Source organism: Hyla sarda, unplaced genomic scaffold (genome assembly GCF_029499605.1).
Source record: "Hyla sarda isolate aHylSar1 unplaced genomic scaffold, aHylSar1.hap1 scaffold_69, whole genome shotgun sequence".
Classification (NCBI taxonomy): Eukaryota; Metazoa; Chordata; class Amphibia; order Anura; family Hylidae; genus Hyla; species Hyla sarda.
Window position 1 is genome coordinate 359,923 of NW_026610707.1, and position 22,064 is coordinate 381,986.

General features: G+C 47.3%; 1 protein-coding gene across 1 annotated transcript in view; it reads left to right on the forward strand.

Moving 5' to 3' along the window:
• The window catches only part of DENND2B (DENN domain containing 2B), an 80,694-nt gene extending 61,376 nt beyond the window's left edge, over positions 1-19,318 (forward strand). Inside the window, exons 11-19 of the mRNA XM_056554377.1 lie at positions 4,709-4,786; positions 7,776-7,916; positions 7,991-8,139; positions 15,577-15,754; positions 15,852-15,893; positions 16,048-16,159; positions 17,142-17,381; positions 18,269-18,355; positions 18,670-19,318. Of these exons, the coding sequence (XP_056410352.1) occupies positions 4,709-4,786; positions 7,776-7,916; positions 7,991-8,139; positions 15,577-15,754; positions 15,852-15,893; positions 16,048-16,159; positions 17,142-17,381; positions 18,269-18,355; positions 18,670-18,704 (1,062 nt within the window). The 3' untranslated portion in view covers positions 18,705-19,318. The remainder of the gene's footprint in view (positions 1-4,708; positions 4,787-7,775; positions 7,917-7,990; positions 8,140-15,576; positions 15,755-15,851; positions 15,894-16,047; positions 16,160-17,141; positions 17,382-18,268; positions 18,356-18,669) is intronic.
• The last annotated feature ends 2,746 nt before the right edge of the window (positions 19,319-22,064 follow it).

Below are 22,064 nucleotides of genomic sequence, written 5' to 3' on the forward strand. Positions count from 1 at the left end.
AGGGCTGCGTGTGGTTTACATTCACTTCTCATTGTATTGGCAAATGTCAGAGATTACTCATAGATCACTATGGAGACGTCACAAACACAGGCCGGAGTAATGTCATTACCGCAGACAGGATCTGGATCATCTACATTTCCTCATTATTGATAATCTGATTATCAGAGAATTCCTGATGTGAACTCAGACAAATGACCAGTGAACTATGTGCACCGGGCACTGAGGACCAAAACGAAAGTGCTTAGAAAACTGCATCAGACTGCTCTGTGTGAACTTGGCCATGAGGCATTCCAGCCTTTAGATACCACCCATCATTCTCTTCTTTGCTATGCTTTTCCTGTGCTCATTCCCCCTCCTTCTGCTGCTCTCATTCCCCCTCCTGCTGCTCTAATTCCCCCTCCTCCTTCTCTCATTCCCCCTTCTCCTTCTCTCATTCCCCCTCCTCCAGCATTCATTCCTCCTCCTGTTCTCATTCTTCCTCCTGTTCTCATTCCTCCTCCTGCTCTCATTCCTCCTCCTGCTCTCATTCCTCCTCCTGTTCTCATTCTTCCTCCTGCTCTCATTCCTCCTCCTCCTGCTCTCATTCCTCCTCCTGTTCTCATTCTTCCTCCTGCTCTCATTCCTCCTCCTCCTGCTCTCATTCCTCCTCCTGTTCTCATTCCTCCTCCTGCTCTCATTCCTCCTCCTCCTGCTCTCATTCCTCCTCCTCCTGCTCTCATTCCTCCTCCTCCTGTTCTCATTCCTCCTCCTGTTCTCATTCTTCCTCCTGCTCTCATTCCTCCTCCTCCTGCTCTCATTCCTCCTCCTGTTCTCATTCTTCCTCCTGCTCTCATTCCTCCTCCTCCTGCTCTCATTCCTCCTCCTGTTCTCATTCTTCCTCCTGCTCTCATTCCTCCTCCTCCTGCTCTCATTCCTCCTCCTGTTCTCATTCCTCCTCCTGCTCTCATTCCTCCTCCTCCTGCTCTCATTCCTCCTCCTCCTGCTCTCATTCCTCCTCCTCCTGCTCTCATTCCTCCTCCTCCTGCTCTCATTCCTCCTCCTCCTGTTCTCATTCCTCCTCCTCCTGCTCTCATTCCTCCTCCTCCTGCTCTCATTCCTCCTCCTCCTGCTCTCATTCCTCCTCCTGTTCTCATTCCTCCTCCTGCTCTCATTCCTCCTCCTCCTGTTCTCATTCGCCCTCCTCCTGTTCTCATTCCCCCTCCTCCTGTGCTCATTCCTCCTCCTGTGCTCATTCCTCCTCCTCCTGCTCTCATTCCCCCTCCTCCTGCTCTCATTCCTCCTCCTCCTGTTCTCATTCCCCCTCCTCCTGTGCTCATTCCTCCTCCTGTGCTCATTCCCCCTCCTCCTGCTCTCATTCCCCCTCCTCCTGTTCTCATTCCTCCTCCTCCTGTTCTCATTCCCCCCTCCTCCTGTGCTCATTCCTCCTGCTCGCATTCCTCCTCCTGTGCTCATTCCTCTTCCTCCTGCTCTCATTCCTCCTCCTCCTGTGCTCATTCCTCCTCCTCCTCCTGTTTTCATTCCCCCTCCTCCTGCTCTCATTCCTCCTCCTGTTTTCATTCCCCCTCCTCCTGCTTTCATTCCTCCTCCTGTTCTCATTCCCCCTCCTCCTGTGCTCATTCTTCCTCCTCCTGCTCTCATTCCTCCTCCTGTTCTCATTCTCCTCCTGTGCTCATTCCTCCTCCTCTCATTCCCCCTCCTCCTCCTCCCATTCCCCCTCCTCCTGTGCTCATTCCTCCTGCTCGCATTCCTCCTCCTGTGCTCATTCCTCTTCCTCCTGCTCTCATTCCTCCTCCTCCTGTGCTCATTCCTCCTTCTCCTGTTTTCATTCCCCCTCCTCCTGCTCTCATTCCTCCTTCTGTTTTCATTCCCCCTCCTGTTCTCATTCTCCTCCTGTGCTCATTCCTCCTCCTCCTCTCATTCCCCCTCCTCCTCCTCCCATTCCCCCTCCTCCTGTGCTCATTCCTCCTCCTCTCATCCCCCCTCCTCTCATTCTCCTCCTCCTGCTCTCATATTCCTCCTCCTGTGCTCATATTTCTCCTCTCATTCCCCCTCCTCTTCCTCCCATTCCCCCTCCTCCTGTGCTCATTCCTCCTCCTCCCATTCCCCCTCCTCCTGTGCTCATTCCTCCTCCTGTGCTCATTCCTCCTCCTCTCATTCCTCCTCCTCCCATTCCCCCTCCTCCTGTGCTCATTCCTCCTCCTCCCATTCCCCCTCCTCCTCCTCTCATTCCTCCTCCTCTCATTCCTCCTCCTCCCATTCCCCCTCCTCCTGTGCTCATTCCTCCTCCTCCCATTCCCCCTCCTCCTCCTCTCATTCCTCCTCCTCCCATTCCCCCTCCTCCTGTGCTCATTCCTCCTCCTCCCATTCCCCCTCCTCCTGTGCTCATTCCTCCTCCTCTCATTCCCCCTCCTCCTGGAATCATATGGTTATTATTGACATTCATGACTTTCATTATGTTAGGATTAGATTGTTGAGGATACAATAATATTCTTGATCATATAAAAAGTTTGTGTAGAAATTACCAGTATATCCAAAAATGGAGCATCTTCATGCCAAAATCTTTTGCGTACAAAAAAAGGCGATCTTTTGATTCTACAAACTTAGACTGAGCATCTAGAATATCAGAAATGACCAGTCACTACGCAGTCGCCTTCCCCATTTTCCCAAATTTCACAATGGAAATTCCTGAGCGTCCATGAAGCTGCAGTTTTCCCTATTGTAACAGAACGCGGTGTCAGCTGAGACCTATTTCACCATGTGGATTCTGAGCTCGGCGCAGATATTATTCCTGGACTAATCTGGGACTCGGAATGTGATGCTTTTACTGGCACCCGCGCTCCTCCCTGGTGTCTCTCCAGGACCGCTGGCTGCATTCAGAATTCCTTCAGATTTGACACAATGGGGTTTAACTAACATCCAACATACTTGATTTAATGACTATGGCCGTCTGCTCTGCCTAATATGGACAAAAGACGAGATGGGTCCATGTATGTGCTTCACATGTAATTGTCTTAGCAGGTAGATTATCCCGGCAGGAAATCTCTATAAAGTTTGTGTCTATTCGCACGGCGGAATTTCCACTTGCGGAATTCCGCCTCTAAATTAAAGCCCATAGACTTCTATGGGATTCCGCACTCCCATTCACACTTCTGAACTTCCGTTTGCAGTAGCTGGAGGCACACTGGATGGGAAATACCGCCATCGCCTGTAAAAGGGGAAATTATGAAACTGTGCTGATACCTGAGAAGGATCCTGTACACACCGGGGTACACATCCACAGGAGATTACATGCGGCTCAGTGTGCATATATATTGGAGAGGGGGGGGGGGGGGCTTTTTATATATATATATATATATATATATATATATATATATATATGAGGGGGGCTTATATATATATATATATATATATATATATATAAGGGGGGGCTTAGTGCAGCTCTGGGGGATAAGACAGGATGTAACTGCAGAATAGTGAAAGCAGCTCTGGAGGATAAAACTTGAGGTAACAGCAGAATGGTGAGTGCAGCTCTGGAGGATAAGACATGATGTAACAGCAGAATAGTGAGTGCAGCTCTGGGGGATAAGACATGATGTAACAGCAGAATAGTGAGTGCAGCTCTGGGGGATAAGACATGATGTAACAGCAGAATAGTGAGTGCAGCTCTGGAGGATAAGACATGATGTAACAGCAGAATAGTGAGGGCAGCTCTGGAGAATAAGACAGGATGTAGCAGCAGAATAGTGAGTGGAGCTCTGGAGGATAAAACTTGAGGTTACAGCAGAATAGTGAGTGCAGCTCTGGAGGATAAGACATGATGTAACAGCAGAATAGTGAGTGCAGCTCTGGGGGATAAGACATGATGTAACAGCAGAATAGTGAGTGCAGCTCTGGAGGATAAGACATGATGTAACAGCAGAATAGTGAGTGCAGCTCTGGAGGATAAGACATGATGTAACAGCAGAATAGTGAGTGCAGCTCTGGAGGATAAGACATGATGTAACAGCAGAATAGTGAGTGCAGCTCTGGAGTATAAGACATAATGTAACAGCAGAATAGTGAGTGCAGCTCTGGAGGATAAGACATGATGGAACAGCAGAATAGTGAGTGCAGCTCTGGAGTATAAGACATAATGTAACAGCAGAATAGTGAGTGCAGCTCTGGAGTATAAGACATAATGTAACAGCAGAATAGTGAGTGCAGCTCTGGAGCATTAGACATGTAGATTACCAGGATTCATGGTCCTGACTAGACTCAGTAATTCGGATGTTTTGGTCATTGTGAGGACTTCAGTTTATCAGACATGGTGGATTATAGCAGTGCTGGAGGAGCGCAGGAGTAGAGAGCGTTCCTGACCACACACAGTCTGGAACTACTTCTTCAGAATAACATTGACTATATGTGGGTTATTGTGTCGGACCAGCTCCAAATTACAGGCTGGAGATTCCAAATTACAGGCTGCGGGGCGGCCACAATACGGTAATGACGGGGAGGACGGCCGCCATCATCTGCTGCAAACAGCTTAATATCAGGGTTCACTGTGCGGTGCCGGCTCATGTTCACCACCATACCATGTAATGGTTTATGTATTAATATCCATATTACTCCGGTGGGTCCCCCTACAGGGCGGAGAGCCCCTTTAGGGCCGGGGCCATGCACTGCACCATTACGGTTTTATATTGACCTTTTCCCTTCTCTCTCCTTACAGCCCAGTGGAAAGGGCCCCCGACTCCCCGAGGTTTACTGTGTGATCAGCCGGCTGGGGTGCTTCGACTTATTCTCCAAGGTAAGGGGTGAAATCCCCATAACAGTGTCATCTACAGATCCCCTCCCCCAATAACAGTGTGTCATCTACAGATCCTCCCATAACAGTGTCATCTACAGATCCCCCATAACAGTGTCATCTACAGATCCCCCCCATAACAGTGTGTCATCTACAGATCCCCCCCCATAACAGTGTGTCATCTACAGATCCTCCCATAACAGTGTCATCTACAGATCCCCCATAACAGTGTGTCATCTACAGATTCCCCCCATACCAGTGTGTCATCTACAGATCCCCCCATAACAGTGTGTCATCTACAGATCCCCCCATAACAGTGTGTCATCTACAGATCCCCCCATAACAGTGTGTCATCTACAGATCCCCCCATAACAGTGTGTCATCTACAGATCCCCCCCATAAGTGTGTCATCTACAGATCCCCCCCCATATGTGTGTCATCTACAGATCCCCCCATAAGTGTGTCATCTGCAGATCCCCCCCATAACAGTGTCATCTACAGATCCCCCCATAACAGTGTCATCTACAGATCCCCCCATAACAGTGTGTCATCTACAGATCCCCCCCATAACAGTGTGTCATCTACAGATCCCCCCCATAACAGTGTGTCATCTACAGATCCCCCCCATAAGTGTGTCATCTACAGATCCCCCCCATAACAGTGTCATCTACAGATCCCCCCATAACAGTGTCATCTACAGATCCCCCCATAACAGTGTCATCTACAGATCCCCCCCATAACAGTGTGTCATCTACAGATCCCCCCCATAACAGTGTGTCATCTACAGATCCCCCCATAACAGTGTGTCATCTACAGATCCCCCCATAACAGTGTGTCATCTACAGATCCCCCCCATAACAGTGTGTCATCTACAGATCCCCCCCATAAGTGTGTCATCTACAGATCCCCCCCATAACAGTGTGTCATCTACAGATCCCCCCCATAACAGTGTGTCATCTACAGATCCCCCCCATAAGTGTGTCATCTACAGATCCCCCCCATAAGTGTGTCATCTACAGATCCCCCCCATAACAGTGTCATCTACAGATCCCCCCATAACAGTGTTATCTACAGATCCCCCCATAACAGTGTGTCATCTACAGATCCCCCCATAACAGTGTGTCATCTACAGATCCCCCCCATAACAGTGTGTCATCTACAGATCCCCCCCATAACAGTGTGTCATCTACAGATCCCCCCATAACAGTGTGTCATCTACAGATCCCCCCCATAACAGTGTGTCATCTACAGATCCCCCCCCATAACAGTGTGTCATCTACAGATCCCCCCCATAACAGTGTGTCATCTACAAATCCCCCCCCATAACGGTGTGTCATCTACAAATCCCCCCCCATAACAGTGTGTCATCTACAAATCCCCCCCATATCAGTGTGTCATCTACAGATCCCCCATAACAGTGTGTCATCTACAGATCCCCCCATAACAGTGTGTCATCTACAGATCCCCCCCATAACAGTGTGTCATCTACAGATCCCCCCCATAACAGTGTGTCATCTACAGATCCCCCCCATAACAGTGTGTTATCTACAGAACCCCCCATAACAGTGTGTCATCTACAGATCCCCCATAACAGTGTGTCATCTACAGATCCCCCCCATAACAGTGTGTCATCTACAGATCCCCCCCATAACAGTGTGTCATCTACAAATCCCCCCCCATAACGGTGTGTCATCTACAAATCCCCCCCCATAACAGTGTGTCATCTACAAATCCCCCCCATATCAGTGTGTCATCTACAGATCCCCCATAACAGTGTGTCATCTACAGATCCCCCCATAACAGTGTGTCATCTACAGATCCCCCCCATAACAGTGTGTCATCTACAGATCCCCCCCATAACAGTGTGTCATCTACAGATCCCCCCCATAACAGTGTGTCATCTACAGATCCCCCCAATAACAGTGTGTCATCTACAGATCACCCCCCCATAACAGTGTGTCATCTACAGATCCCCCCCCCCATAAGTGTGTCATCTACAGATTCCCCCCCATAACAGTGTGTCATCTACAGATCCCCCCCATAACAGTGTGTCATCTACAGATCCCCCATAACAGTGTCATCTACAGATCCCCCCATAACGGTGTGTCATCTACAGATCCCCCATAACGGTGTCATCTACAGATCCCCCATAACGGTGTATCATCTACAGATCCCCCCCATAACAGTGTGTCATCTACAGATCCCCCCATAACAGTGTGTCATCTACAGATCCCCCATAACAGTGTCATCTACAGATTCCCCCCCCCCATAACAGTGTGTCATCTACAGATCCCCCCCCATAAGTGTGTCATCTACAGATCCCACCCATAACAGTGTGTCATCTACAAATCCCCCATAACAGTGTGTCATCTACAGATCCCCCATAACCGTGTGTCATCTACAGATCCCCCCATAACGGTGTGTCATCTACAGATCCCCCCATAACGGTGTGTCATCTACAGATCCCCCCATAACGGTGTGTCATCTACAGATCCCCCCATAACGGTGTGTCATCTACAGATCCCCCCATAACGGTGTGTCATCTACAGATCCCCCATAACTGTGTCATCTACAGATCCCCCATAACTGTGTCATCTACAGATCCCCCATAACAGTGTAACATCTACAGATCCCCCATAACAGTGTAACATCTACAGATCCCCCCCATAACAGTGTCATCTATAGATCCGCCATAACGGTGTGTCATCTACAGATCCCCCATAACAGTGTCATCTATAGATCCCCCACAACAGTGTCATCTATAGATCCCCCACAACAGTGTGTCATCTATAGATCCCCCATAACAGTGTGTCATCTACAGATCCCCCCATAAGTGTCATCTATAGATCCCCCATAACGGTGTGTCATCTATAGATCCCCCATAACAGTGTGTCATCTACAGATCCCCCCATAACAGTGCCATCTACAGATCCCCCCATAACAGTGTCATCTATAGGTCAGCAATCAGTGATAATGTTGTGGTCTTATTTAGATCCTGGATGAGGTGGAGCGGAGGAGGGGGATCTCGGCCGCCCTCGTCTACCCCTTTATGAGGAGTCTGATGGAATCTCCCTTTCCGGCTCCTGGGAAAACAATCCGAGTGAAGACGTTCCTCCCGGGCGCAGGAAACGAGGTACTGGAGACGTCTGGGATCTGTAGTCCCCCTCCACGTCTCCCTGGTGCTCACACATGTTCCTGTCCCTGTAGGTCATTGAGCTGAGGAGACCGATGGATTCACGGCTGGAACATGTGGATTTTGAGTGTCTCTTCCGATGTCTCAGCGTCCGACAGATCATCCGAATATTCGCCTCGCTGCTGCTGGAGAGAAGAGTCATATTTGTGGCAGAGAAGCTAAGGTGAGGGGCTCTGGGCGGAGTAGTGCAGTGATGTCATATATTGGGGGCACTGTAATGATGTCACATAGGGGAGGAGTAGTGATGTCATATATTGGGGCACTGTAATGATGTCACATATAGGGGAGGAGTAGTAATGTCATATATAGGGGCACTGCACTGTAATGATGTCATATATAGGGGTGGAGTAGTGATGTCATATATAGGGGAGAAGGAGTGATGTCATATATAGGGGCACTGCACTGTAATGATGTCACATATAGGGGAGGAGTAGTGATGTCATATATAGGGGCACTGTACTGTAATGATGTCACATATAGGGGAGGAGTAGTGATGTCATATATAGGGGCACTGTACTGTAATGATGTCACATATAGGGGAGGAGTAGTGATGTCATATATAGGGGCACTGCACTGTAATGATGTCATATATAGGGGAGGAGTAGTGATGTCATACATTGGGGCACTGCACTGTAATGATGTCACATATAGGGGAGGAGTAGTGATGTCATACATTGGGGCACTGTAATGATGTCACATATAGGGGCGGAGTAGTGATGCCATACATTGGGGCACTGTAATGATGTCACATATAGGGGAGGAGTAGTGATGTCATATATTGGGGCACTGTAATGATGTCATATATAGGGGAGGAGTAGTGATGTCATACATTGGGGCATTGTAATGATGTGACATATAGGGGAGGAGTAGTGATGTCATATATAGGGGCACTGCACTGTAATGATGTCACATATAGGGAGGAGTAGTGATGTCATATATTGGGGCACTGTAATGATGTCACATATAAGGGAGGAGTAGTGATGTCATATATAGGGGCACTGTAATTATGTCACATATAGGGGAGGAGTAGTGATGTCATATATTGGGGCACTGTAATGATGTCACATATAGGGGAGGAGTAGTGATGTCATACACTGCGGGACTGCACTGTAATGATGTCACATATAGGGGAGGAGTAGTAATGTCATATATAGGGGCACTGCACTGTAATGATGTCATATATAGGGGAGGAGTAGTGATGTCATACATTGGGGCACTGCACTGTAATGATGTCACATATAGGGGAGGAGTAGTGATGTCATACATTGGGGCACTGTAATGATGTCACATATAGGGGCGGAGTAGTGATGTCATACATTGGGGCACTGTAATGATGTCACATATAGGGGAGGAGTAGTGATATCATATATTGGGGCACTGTAATGATGTCATATATAGGGGTGGAGTAGTGATGTCATACATTGGGGCATTGTAACGATGTCACATATAGGGGAGGAGTAGTGATGTCATATATAGGGGCACTGCACTGTAATGATGTCACATATAGGGAGGAGTAGTGATGTCATATATTGGGGCACTGTAATGATGTCACATATAAGGGAGGAGTAGTGATGTCATATATAGGGGCACTGTAATTATGTCACATATAGGGGAGGAGTAGTGATGTCATATATTGGGGCACTGCACTGTAATGATGTCACATATAGGGGAGGAGTAGTGATGTCATATATTGGGGCACTGCACTGTAATGATGTCACATATAGGGGAGGAGTAGTGATGTCATATATTGGGGCACTGCACTGTAATGATGTCACATATAGGGGAGGAGTAGTGATGTCATATATTGGGGCACTGCACTGTAATGATGTCACATATAGGGGAGGAGTAGTGATGTCATATATAGGGGCACTGCACTGTAATGATGTCACATAGGGGAGGAGTAGTGATGTCATATATTGGGGAGGAGTAGTGATGTCATATAGGGAAGGAGTAGTGATGTCATATATAGGGGAGGAGTAGTGATGTCATATATTGGGGCACTGTAATGATGTCACACATAGGGGAGGAGTAGTGATGTCATATATTGGAGCACTGCACTGTAATGATGTCACATATAGGGGAGGAGTAGTGATGTCATACATTGGGGCACTGCACTGTAATGATGTCACATATAGGGGAGGAGTAGGGATGTCATATATTGGGGCACTGTAATGATGTCACATGTAGGGGAGGAGTAGTGATGTCATATATTGGGGCACTGCACTGTAATGATGTCACATAGGGGAGGAGTAGTGATGTCATATATTGGGGAGGAGTAGTGATGTTATATATAGGGAAGGAGTAGTGATGTCATATATAGGGGCACTGTAATGATGTCACACATAGGGGAGGAGTAGTGATGTCATATATTGGAGCACTGCACTGTAATGATGTCACATATAGGGGAGGAGTAGTGATGTCATATATTAGGGCACTGCAATGATGTCACATATAGGGGAGGAGTAGTGATGTCATACATTGGGGCACTGCACTGTAATGATGTCACATATAGGGGAGGAGTAGTGATGTCATACATTGGGGCACTGCACTGTAATGATGTCACATAAAGGGGAGGAGTAGTGATGTCATACATTGGGGCACTGCACTGTAATGATGTCACATATAGGGGAGGAGTAGTGATGTCATATATTAGGGCACTGTAATGATGTCACATATAGGGGAGGAGTAGTGATGTCATATATTAGAGCACTGCACTGTAATGATGTCACATATAGGGGAGGAGTAGTGATGTCATATATTGGGGCACTGCACTGTAATGATGTCATATATAGGGGAGGGGTAGTGATGTCATATATTGGGGCACTGCACTGTAATGATGTCATATATAGGGGAGGAGTAGTAATGTCATATATTAGGGCACTGCAATGATGTCATATATAGGGGAGGAGTAATGATGTCATATATTGGAGCACTGCACTGTAATGATGTCACATATAGGGGAGGAGTAGTGATGTCATATATTGGGGCACTGTAATGATGTCACACATAGGGGAGGAGTAGTGATGTCATATATTGGAGCACTGCACTGTAATGATGTCACATATAGGGGAGGAGTAGTGATGTCATATATTAGGGCACTGCAATGATGTCATATATAGGGGAGGAGTAATGATGTCATATATTGGAGCACTGCACTGTAATGATGTCACATATAGGGGAGGAGTAGTGATGTCATATTAGGGCACTGCAATGATGTCATATATAGGGGAGGAGTAGTTATGTCATATATTGGAGCACTGCACTGTAATGATGTCACATATTGGGGAGGAGGAGTGATGTCATATATAGGGGAGGAGTAGTGATGTCATATATAGGGGAGGAGTAGTGATGTCATATATAGGGGAGGAGTAGTGATGTCATATATAGGGGAGGAGTAGTGATGTCATATATTGGGGCACTGTAATGATGTCACACATAGGGGAGGAGTAGTGATGTCATATATTAGAGCACTGCACTGTAATGATGTCACATATAGGAGAGGAGTAGTGATGTCATATATTAGAGCACTGCACTGTAATGATGTCACATATAGGGGAGGAGTAGTGATGTCATGTATCGGGGCACTGTAATGATGTCACATAGGGGAGCAGTAGTGATGTCATACACTGGGGCACTGCACTGTAATGATGTCACATATAGGGGAGGAGTAGTGATGTCATGTATTGGGGCACTGCACTGTAATGATGTCATATATAGGGGAGGAGTAGTGATGTCATGTATTGGGGCACTGTAATGATGTCATATATAGGGGAGGAGTAGTGATGTCATGTATTGGGGCACTGCACTGTAATGATGTCACATATAGGGGAGGAGGAGTGATGTCATATATTATGGCACTGCACTGTAATTATGTCACATATAGGGGAGGAGTAGTGATGTCATATTGGGGCACTGCACTGTAATGATGTCACATATAGGGGAGGAGTAGTGATGTCATATTGGGGCACTGCACTGTAATGATGTCACATATAGGGGAGGAGTAGTGATGTCATATATTAGGGCACTGTAATGATGTCACATATAGGGGAGGAGGAGTGATGTCATATATTAGGGCACTGCACTGTAATGATGTCACATATAGGGGAGGAGTAGTGATGTTATATATTGGGGCACTGCACTGTAATGATGTCACATATAGGGGAGGAGTAGTGATGTTATATATTGGGGCACTGTAATGATGTCATATATAGGGGAGGGGTAGTGATGTCATATATAGGAGAGGAGTTGTGATGTCATATATTAGAGCACTGCACTGTAATGATGTCACATATAGGGGAGGAGTAGTGATGTCATATATTGGAGCACTGCATTGTAATGATGTCACATATAGGGGAGGAGTAGTGATGTCATATATTAGGGCACTGCACTGTAATGATGTCACATATAGGGGAGGAGTAGTGATGTCATACATTGGGGCACTGCACTGTAATGATGTCACATATAGGGGAGGAGGAGTGATGTCATATATTAGGGCACTGCACTGTAATGATGTCACATATAGGGGAGGAGTAGTGATGTCATATATTAGAGCACTGCACTGTAATGATGTCACATATAGGAGAGGCGTAGTGATGTCATATATTGGGGCACTGCACTGTAATGATGTCACATATAGGGGAGGAGTAGTGATGTCATATATTAGGGCACTGCACTGTAATGATGTCACATATAGGGGAGGAGTAGTGATGTCATATATTGGGGCACTGCACTGTAATGATGTCACATATAGGGGAGGAGTAGTGATGTCATATATTAGAGCACTGCACTGTAATGATGTCACATATAGGAGAGGCGTAGTGATGTCATATATTGGGGCACTGCACTGTAATGATGTCACATATAGGGGAGGAGTAGTGATGTCATATATTAGAGCACTGCACTGTAATGATGTCACATATAGGGGAGGAGTAGGGATGTCATATATTGGGGCACTGCACTGTAATGATGTCACATATAGGGGAGGAGTAGTGATGTCATATATTGGGGCACTGCACTGTAATGATGTCATATATAGGGGAGGAGTAGTGATGTCATATTAGGGCACTGCACTGTAATGATGTCATATATAGGGGAGGAGTAGTGATGTCATATATTGGGGAGGAGGAGTGATGTCATATATTAGGGCACTGCACTGTAATGATGTCATATATAGGGGAGGAGGAGTGATGTCATATATTGGGGCACTGCACTGTAATGATGTCACATATAGGGGAGGAGTAGTGCAGTGATGTCATATAGTGGGGCACTGCACTGTTGTGACATCACATATGGGGCGGAGTAGTGTAGTGGTCTTATATATTGGAGCCCTGCACTGTTGTGACGTCATATATAGGAGTAGAGTGATGTCACATATATACCTGCATACAGCACCCTCCCCCCCCCCCATATCTTATATAAAGTATACAGAACCCTGGACAGGTCGGCCCCCTGTATCTTATATACAGTATACAGAACCCTGGACAGGTCGGCCCCCTGTATCTTATATACAGTATACAGCACCCTGGACAGGTCGGCCCCCTGTATCTTATATACAGTATACAGCACCCTGGACAGGTCGGCCCCCTGTATCTTATATACAGTATACAGCACCCTGGACAGGTTGGCCCCCTGTATCTTATATACAGTATACAGCATCCTGGACAGGTCGGCCCCCTGTATCTTATATACAGTATACAGCACCCTGGACAGGTCGGCCCCCTGTATCTTATATACAGTATACAGCACCCTGGACAGGTCGGCCCCCTGTATCTTATATACAGTATACAGCACCCTGGACAGGTCGGCCCCCTGTATCTTATATGCAGTATACAGCACCCTGGACAGGTCGGCCCCCTGTATCTTATATACAGTATACAGCACCCTGGACAGGTCGGCCCCCTGTATCTTATATACAGTATACAGCACCCTGGACAGGTCGGCCCCCTGTATCTTATATACAGTATACAGCAACCTGGACAGGTCGGCCCCCTGTATCTTATATACAGTATACAGCACCCTGGACAGGTCGGCCCCCTGTATCTTATATACAGTATACAGCACCCTGGACAGGTCGGCCCCCTGTATCTTATATACAGTATACAGCACCCTGGACAGGTCGGCCCCCTGTATCTTATATACAGTATACAGCACCCTGGACAGGTCGGCCCCCTGTATCTTATATACAGTATACAGAACCCTGGACAGGTCGGCCCCCTGTATCTTATATGCAGTATACAGCACCCTGGACAGGTCGGCCCCCTGTATCTTATATACAGTATACTGCACCCTGGACAGGTCGGCCCCCTGTATCTTATATACAGTATACAGCACCCTGGACAGGTCGGCCCCCTGTATCTTATATACAGTATACAGCACCCTGGACAGGTCGGCCCCCTGTATCTTATATACAGTATACAGCACCCTGGACAGGTCGGCTCCCTGTATCTTATATGCAGTATACAGCACCCTGGACAGGTCGGCCCCTGTATCTTATATACAGTATACAGCACCCTGGACAGGTCGGCCCCCTGTATCTTATATACAGTATACAGCACCCCGGACAGGTCGTCCCCCTGTATCTTATATACAGTATACAGCACCCTGGACAGGTCGGCCCCCTGTATCTTATATACAGTATACAGCACCCTGGACAGGTCGGCCCCCTGTATCTTATATACAGTATACTGCACCCTGGACAGGTCGGCCCCCTGTATCTTATATACAGTATACAGCACCCTGGACAGGTCGGCCCCCTGTATCTGATATACAGTATACAGCACCCTGGACAGGTCGGCCCCCTGTATCTTATATACAGTATACAGCACCCTGGACAGGTCGGCCCCCTGTATCTTATATGCAGTATACAGCACCCTGGACAGGTCGGCCCCCTGTATCTTATATACAGTATACAGCACCCTGGACAGGTCGGCCCCCTGTATCTTATATACAGTATACAGCACCCTGGACAGGTCGGCCCCCTGTATCTTATATACTGTATACAGCACCCTGGACAGGTCGGCTCCCTGTATCTTATATACAGTATACAGCACCCTGGACAGGTCGGCCCCCTGTATCTTATATACAGTATACAGCACCCCGGACAGGTCGGCCCCCTGTATGTTATATACAGTATACAGCACCCTGGACAGGTCGGCCCCCTGTATCTTATATACTGTATACAGCACCCTGGACAGGTCGGCCCCCTGTATCTTATATACAGTATACAGCACCCCGGACAGGTCGGCCCCCTGTATGTTATATACAGTATACAGCACCCTGGACAGGTCGGCCCCCTGTATCTTATATGCAGTATTCTCTTTGAGTTTTGCTGCCCCCTACAGGTGACTATTAATAGCACATGCATCTTAATGACTGGAAACATAGTAAAGGTCTCACTATAAATGCCCAATGCAGTGTTTCCTAACCAGGGTGCCTCCAGCTGTTACAAAACTACAACTCCCAGCATGCCCGGACAGCCAACGGCTGTACGGGCATACTGGGAGTTGTAGTTTTAAAACAGCTGGTGGCACGCTGATTGGGAAACACTGGTGTAATAGATGTGTGGCCCCTCGGTGCTCACCTGTGTCCCCTCTCTCCCCAGCACTCTGTCCAGCTGCTCTCATGCCGTCGTCGCTCTTCTCTACCCCTTTTCCTGGCAACACACCTTCATCCCCGTCCTGCCCTCCGCCATGATCGACATCGTCTGCTGCCCGACGCCCTTCCTGGTGGGATTGCTTTCCAACTCGCTGCCGAAACTTAAGGATCTGCCGGTGGAGGAGGTTAGAGCGATGCTACAGCACCAGACCCTCTGCTGTGAGGATGTGTGTCTGTACTGGTGGATTACGCTTGTCATGTGACTCCTTGTTGTCTTCACAGGCGCTGATGGTGGATCTGGGATCCGACCGATTTATAAGACAGGTGAGAGTCTGTGATGTTTTCTCTTACTATAGATTTATATGTTTTATGTTATGTTGTGGGTTTGTTTTTGTTTTTTTGGTTACTCTATGACTTCGTAGTCAGTGTTTATTGGGAACCGGTTATCTGAGCTGCAATGTCTGCTCCGTGTTTGCAGATGGATGATGAAGATGCCTTGTTACCCCGAAAGCTGCAGGCGGCTCTGGAGCAGGCGCTGGAGAGGAAGGGCGAGCTGATCGGTCAGGACTCAGACAGCGACACTGATGAAGGTGAGGGGTGGGTGATTCACTGCTGACACCTTCTCTGCGCACATCTTCACTGCTGACACCTTCTCTGCGCACATCTTCACTGCTGACACCTTCTCTGCGCACATCTTCACTGCTGATGGCTTCACTGCTGACACCTTCACTGCTGACACCTTCTCTGCGCACGGCTTCACTGCTGACACCTTCTCTGCGCACAGCTTCACTGCTGACACCTTCTCTGCGCACAGCTTCACTGCTGACACCTTCTCTGCGCACGGCTTCACTGCTGACACCTTCTCTGCGCACGGCTTCACTGCTGACACTTTCTCTGCGCACGGCTTCACTGCTGACACCTTCTCTGCGCACGGCTTCACTGCTGACACCTTCTCTGCGCACGGCTTCACTGCTGACACCTTCTCTGCGCACGGCTTCACTGCTGACACCTTCTCTGCGCACGGCTTCACTGCTGACACCTTCTCTGCGCACGGCTTCACTGCTGACACCTTCTCTGTGCACGGCTTCACTGCTGACACCTTCTCTGTGCACATCTTCACTGCTGACACCTTCTCTGCACACGGCTTCACTGCTGACACCTTCTCTGCACACGGCTTCACTGCTGACACCTTAGCACACAGCTTCTTTGTGTGCAGAGAACCTGTCAGAAAAAAACAGTGTGTAAAGAAGCTGTCAGCAGAGAAGCTGTCTCCCTGCTCCTTCTCCCGGCACCCGCAGGATGGTGTGGCCGTTGTGTGATAATAAATTGTGAAGTTGCACCTGTCCTGTGTATTCTTCGCAGTTCGCCATTACATACATGTACACGCACATGCGTCAGTATCAGCACTGCGGTGTCAGAGAACAGCTGCTCACTCTGCTGGATCCTGTGCTGATCTATTGGAGGTCCTCCTGCTGGTCTGGCATACTGAACTCCTGCCACATTATTCTGTGTGGTCCACAGAGAGTCTCTTCCCTCTCACCCTGTCAGTAACGCCGTCTGTGTCTCTCGCAGAGTGTAACACGCTGAACGGCCTCGTGTCGGAGGTCTTTATCCGTTTCTTTGTGGAAACCATTGGCCATTACTCCCTGTTCCTGGCTCAGAACGAGCGGGGGGAGCGGGTCTTTCAGAGGGAAGCCTTCCGCAAGTCCGTGGCCTCCAAGAGCATCCGCCGCTTCCTGGAGGTCTTCATGGAGTCGCAGATGTTCGCTGGGTTCATCCAGGACAGAGAGCTGCGGAAATGTCGGGCTAAAGGTGAGCCATGGACGCAACAAAAGGCCTTAGCCTTGTATTATCTATGACAGAACACACACGTGACCCCTGTATTATCTATGACAGAACACACACGTGACCCCTGTATTATCTATGACAGAACACACACGTGACCCCTGTATTATCTATGGCAGAACACACACGTGACCCCTGTCTTATCTATGGCAGAACACACACACACACGTGACCCCTTTATTATCTATGGCAGAACACACACGTGACCCCTGTATTATCTATGACAGAACACACGTGACCCCTGTATTATCTATGGCAGAATACACACACGACCTCTGTATTATCTATGACAGAACACACACACACGTGACCCCCTGTATTATCTATGGCAGAACACACACACAACCCCTGTATTATCTATGGCAGAACACACACGTGACCCCTGTATTATCTATGACAGAACACACACACGACCCCTGTATTATCTATGGCAGAACACACACGTGACCCCTGTATTATCTATGACAGAACACACACGTGACCCCTGTATTATCTATGACAGAACACACACGTGACCCCTGTATTATCTATGGCAGAACACACACACGTGACCCCTGTATTATCTATGGCAGAACACACACACGTGACCCCTGTATTATCTATGGCAGAACACACGTGACCCCTGTATTATCTATGGCAGAACACACACACACACACGTGACCCCTGTATTATCTATGACAGAACACACACGTGACCCCTGTATTATCTATGACAGAACACACGTGACCCCTGTATTATCTATAACAGAACCCTGTGTTATCCGTGACCCCTGTATTGTCCGTGACCCCTGTATTGTCCGTGACCCCTGTATTGTTGATGGCAGACCTCACACCTTACTCATCTCCTCCTTCAGGTCTGTTCGAGCAGAGGGTGGAGCAGTATCTAGAGGAGCTGCCGGACCACGAGCAGAGCGGCGTGAACAAGTTCTGGAGGGGTCTTGGTGAGTGTATTGAGGGGTGTAAACACATAGGGACTGCTCAGGACCCCCACAACCACTATAGCCACTGGAATGGCTGATAACAGAGAGTAATAGATTGTATATCCCTCTCCTCAGTAAACACAGCTGACACATTCCATCACAGCAGACACTGATCCAGCAGGGGGCAGCAGTAAGATGTGACGCACTCTGTATATAAGGAGCAGGAGATGTTTCGGAGGAAATGACCCCCAGTTCCCCCCCTCCATGCACTCATAGCCCCGTCTTCTGCATCCTCTTGGAGGGATTAGTCGCTGACTGTTTGTGTCTTTATGCAGGAAACAAGATGAAATTTCTCCATAAGAAGAACTGAGAAGTTATCAGGGACACCCAGGACCGATCCTGCGGCGTCTGATCGCAAAATAGTCCCCGGACCCCCAGGACTGATATGAGGGGCACAGGGCACGGACTGACCACCGGGAATCACCACTTATTATATATTTGTAAATATTGCGGCTTTTTGGATTTTTTATGTGTCATTTTTTTTAAATGAAGAGACTGTGGTAATTGGCACGGACAGCGCCTCTGCGGAGTGAGGACGGCGGTGGACCGTGTGTGTAATACTGTACAGATGGCGGACGCTCTGCACATTCGTACGTCGGTCATCGTTAATGGTCAGTAGACTTGCACTATGACAGCACAAATGAAGAAGACCCTATGGGAGCGGCAGCGCAAACAATGTGCGCAACGTAATAAACCATACCGAGACCGAACCCTCTGATGTCATGTGATCATTTACTGAACTAAAGGAGTCCATAGAGTGACAACTGCAGTCCTATGTAACACCACAGATAGCACAGAGAACTGAGTACAGATAATGTATAAATGGGACCTGCAGTCCTATGTAACACCACAGATAGCACAGAGAACTCTGAGTACAGATAATGTATAGATGGGACCTGCAGTCCTATGTAACACCACAGATAACAGTGACAACTCTCTGAGTACAGATAATCTATAGATGAGACCTGCAGTCCTATGTAACACCACAGATAGCACAGAGAACTCTGAGTACAGATAATGTATAGATGGGACCTGCAGTCCTATGTAACACCACAGATAACAGTGATCACTCTCTGAGTACAGATAATGTATAGATGGGACCTGCAGTCCTATGTAACACCATAGATAATATTGATAACTCTCTGAGTACAGATAATTTATAGATGTGACCTGCAGTCCTATGTAACACCACAGATAACAGTGATAACTCTCTGAGTACAGATAATGTATAGATGGGACCTGCAGTCCTATGTAACACCACAGATAACAGTGATAACTCTCTGAGTACAGATAATTTATAGATGTGACCTGCAGTCCTATGTAACACCACAGATAATAGTGATAACTCTCTGAGTACAGATAATGTATAGATGTGACCTGCAGTCCTATGTAACACCACAGATAATAGTGATAACTCTTGTAGTGTCTTTATGATCTTATACGATCTGTATTATAGTGTAAAGTAACAACCCGTAGTACTGTAGACGCTCCTGTAGATGGCGCCATTGTCCAGATTATTTTTCTTCTGTGTACAGTTCAGGTTTATGTAATGACTAGCTGAGTACCCTGCGTTTCCCGGATTTTCCTTCCTAATCCTTGTTGGAGAGGAAAATAAAGGAGGAAGCTTTTGACTTCATATCCCGTCCTCATATATTGTTGTCCTATCCCAACCCCATATCTCGACCTCCTATCCCGACCTCCTATCTCGACCTCCTATCTCGACCTCCTATCTCGACCTCCTATCCTGTCCTCCTATCCCGACCTGTAATATGTGACCAGGTAATGAAATATCTCCAGCCGTACAGAAGTTATGTGGGAACATACATTTCCCATTGATTTGCATGGGACTTTAAACAAAAACCCCGACCCTCACAAATGGGGGTAGTTAAGGGTTAAATTATCTATCCTATATTTTAAGTGGACATATAAGTAACATGCGACCAGGTATTATGGAAATATCTCCAGCCGTACGGAAGTTATGCAGTAACATATATTTCCCATAGACTTGTATGGGACTTTAAACATAAACCCCGCCCCTGGCAAATGGGGTTGAGTAAGGGTTAAATCACCTATCCTATGTTTGTTGGTGACATATAAGTAACATGTGTGCCAAGTGTAATGTTAATATCTTTAGACTTAAATCCACATTAAGTCCTCTGTTCTTGGAGTCATAAAGAACTATCATTTTATGACTCCAAGAACAGAGGACTTAATGTGGATTTAAGCTTCTTATCCCATTATCAAAATTTCCTATAACCTTTGCTAAACTCTCTACTCTCTCCCTGCTCTAACACCATCACACCCCTGCTCCCCCTCCCCTGTCTAGTCTTATCTTCAGTCTATGGTTCTGTAGTAAAATTGTCTGTCCAGCGTAACCACTATTCTCACCTCTGCTCTCCAGCCCCCCCCCCCTCCTCATCCTTATCTGTATCTATCGTCCTATTGCTATACAATTTATGGCCCAACTTAATGTCCATTCTCCACTAATGTTGTTTTAACCCCTGCATATTTTGTGAGATAGAACCTGTGTTTTCTCCTTGTGAGCTCAGAAATGCTTATGACTTGATAAAGGGAGGAATCCCGAAAGCTTGTCTCTACAAAATCTTGTTAGTCCAATAAAAAAGGTATTACAAGATACTGCAACTACCGATGATTTTGCTTTTTATATATATATATATATATATACACATATATACACACACACACGTTGAGATATATATATGTTTAATTTCTCCGTCATTGACACATTATATTCATCCCCGAGGTCGGACAGGATGAGGCTCCGCCCCGTATCCCATGGTGCACACAGTGTGATAGACGCATTACACATGTTTTCTCATTTCCTGTAGTGTAATAAGAGATCAGGACACACAGTCCACCTCCTGTAGTGTAATAAGAGATCAGGACACACAGTCCACCTCCTGTAGTGTAATAAGGGATCAGGACACACAGTCCACCTCCTGTAGTGTAATAAGAGATCAGGACACACAGTCCACCTCCTGTAGTGTAATAAGAGATCAGGACACACAGTACACCTCCTGTAGTGTAATAAGAGATCAGGACACACAGTCCACCTCCTGTAGTGTAATAAGAGATCAGCACACACAGTCCACCTCCTGTAGTGTAATAAGAGATCAGGACACACAGTACACCTCCTGTAGTGTAATAAGGGATCACCACACACAGTCCACTTCCTGTAGTGTAATAAGAGATCAGGACACACAGTACACCTCCTGTAGTGTAATAAGAGATCACCACACACAGTACACCTCCTGTAGTGTAATAAGAGATCAGGACACACAGTACACCTCCTGTAGTGTAATAAGGGGTCACCACACACAGTACACCTCCTGTAGTGTAATAAGAGATCACCACACACAGTCCACCTCCTGTAGTGTAATAAGGAATCACCACACACAGTCCACCTCCTGTAGTGTAATAAGAGATCAGGACACACAGTCCACTTCCTGTAGTGTAATAAGGGATCAGCACACACAGTCCACCTCCTGTAGTGTAATAAGAGATCAGGACACACAGTACACCTCCTGTAGTGTAATAAGAGATCAGCACACACAGTACACCTCCTGTAGTGTAATAAGAGATCAGGACACACAGTCCACTTCCTGTAGTGTAATAAGAGATCAGGACACACAGTCCACCTCCTGTAGTG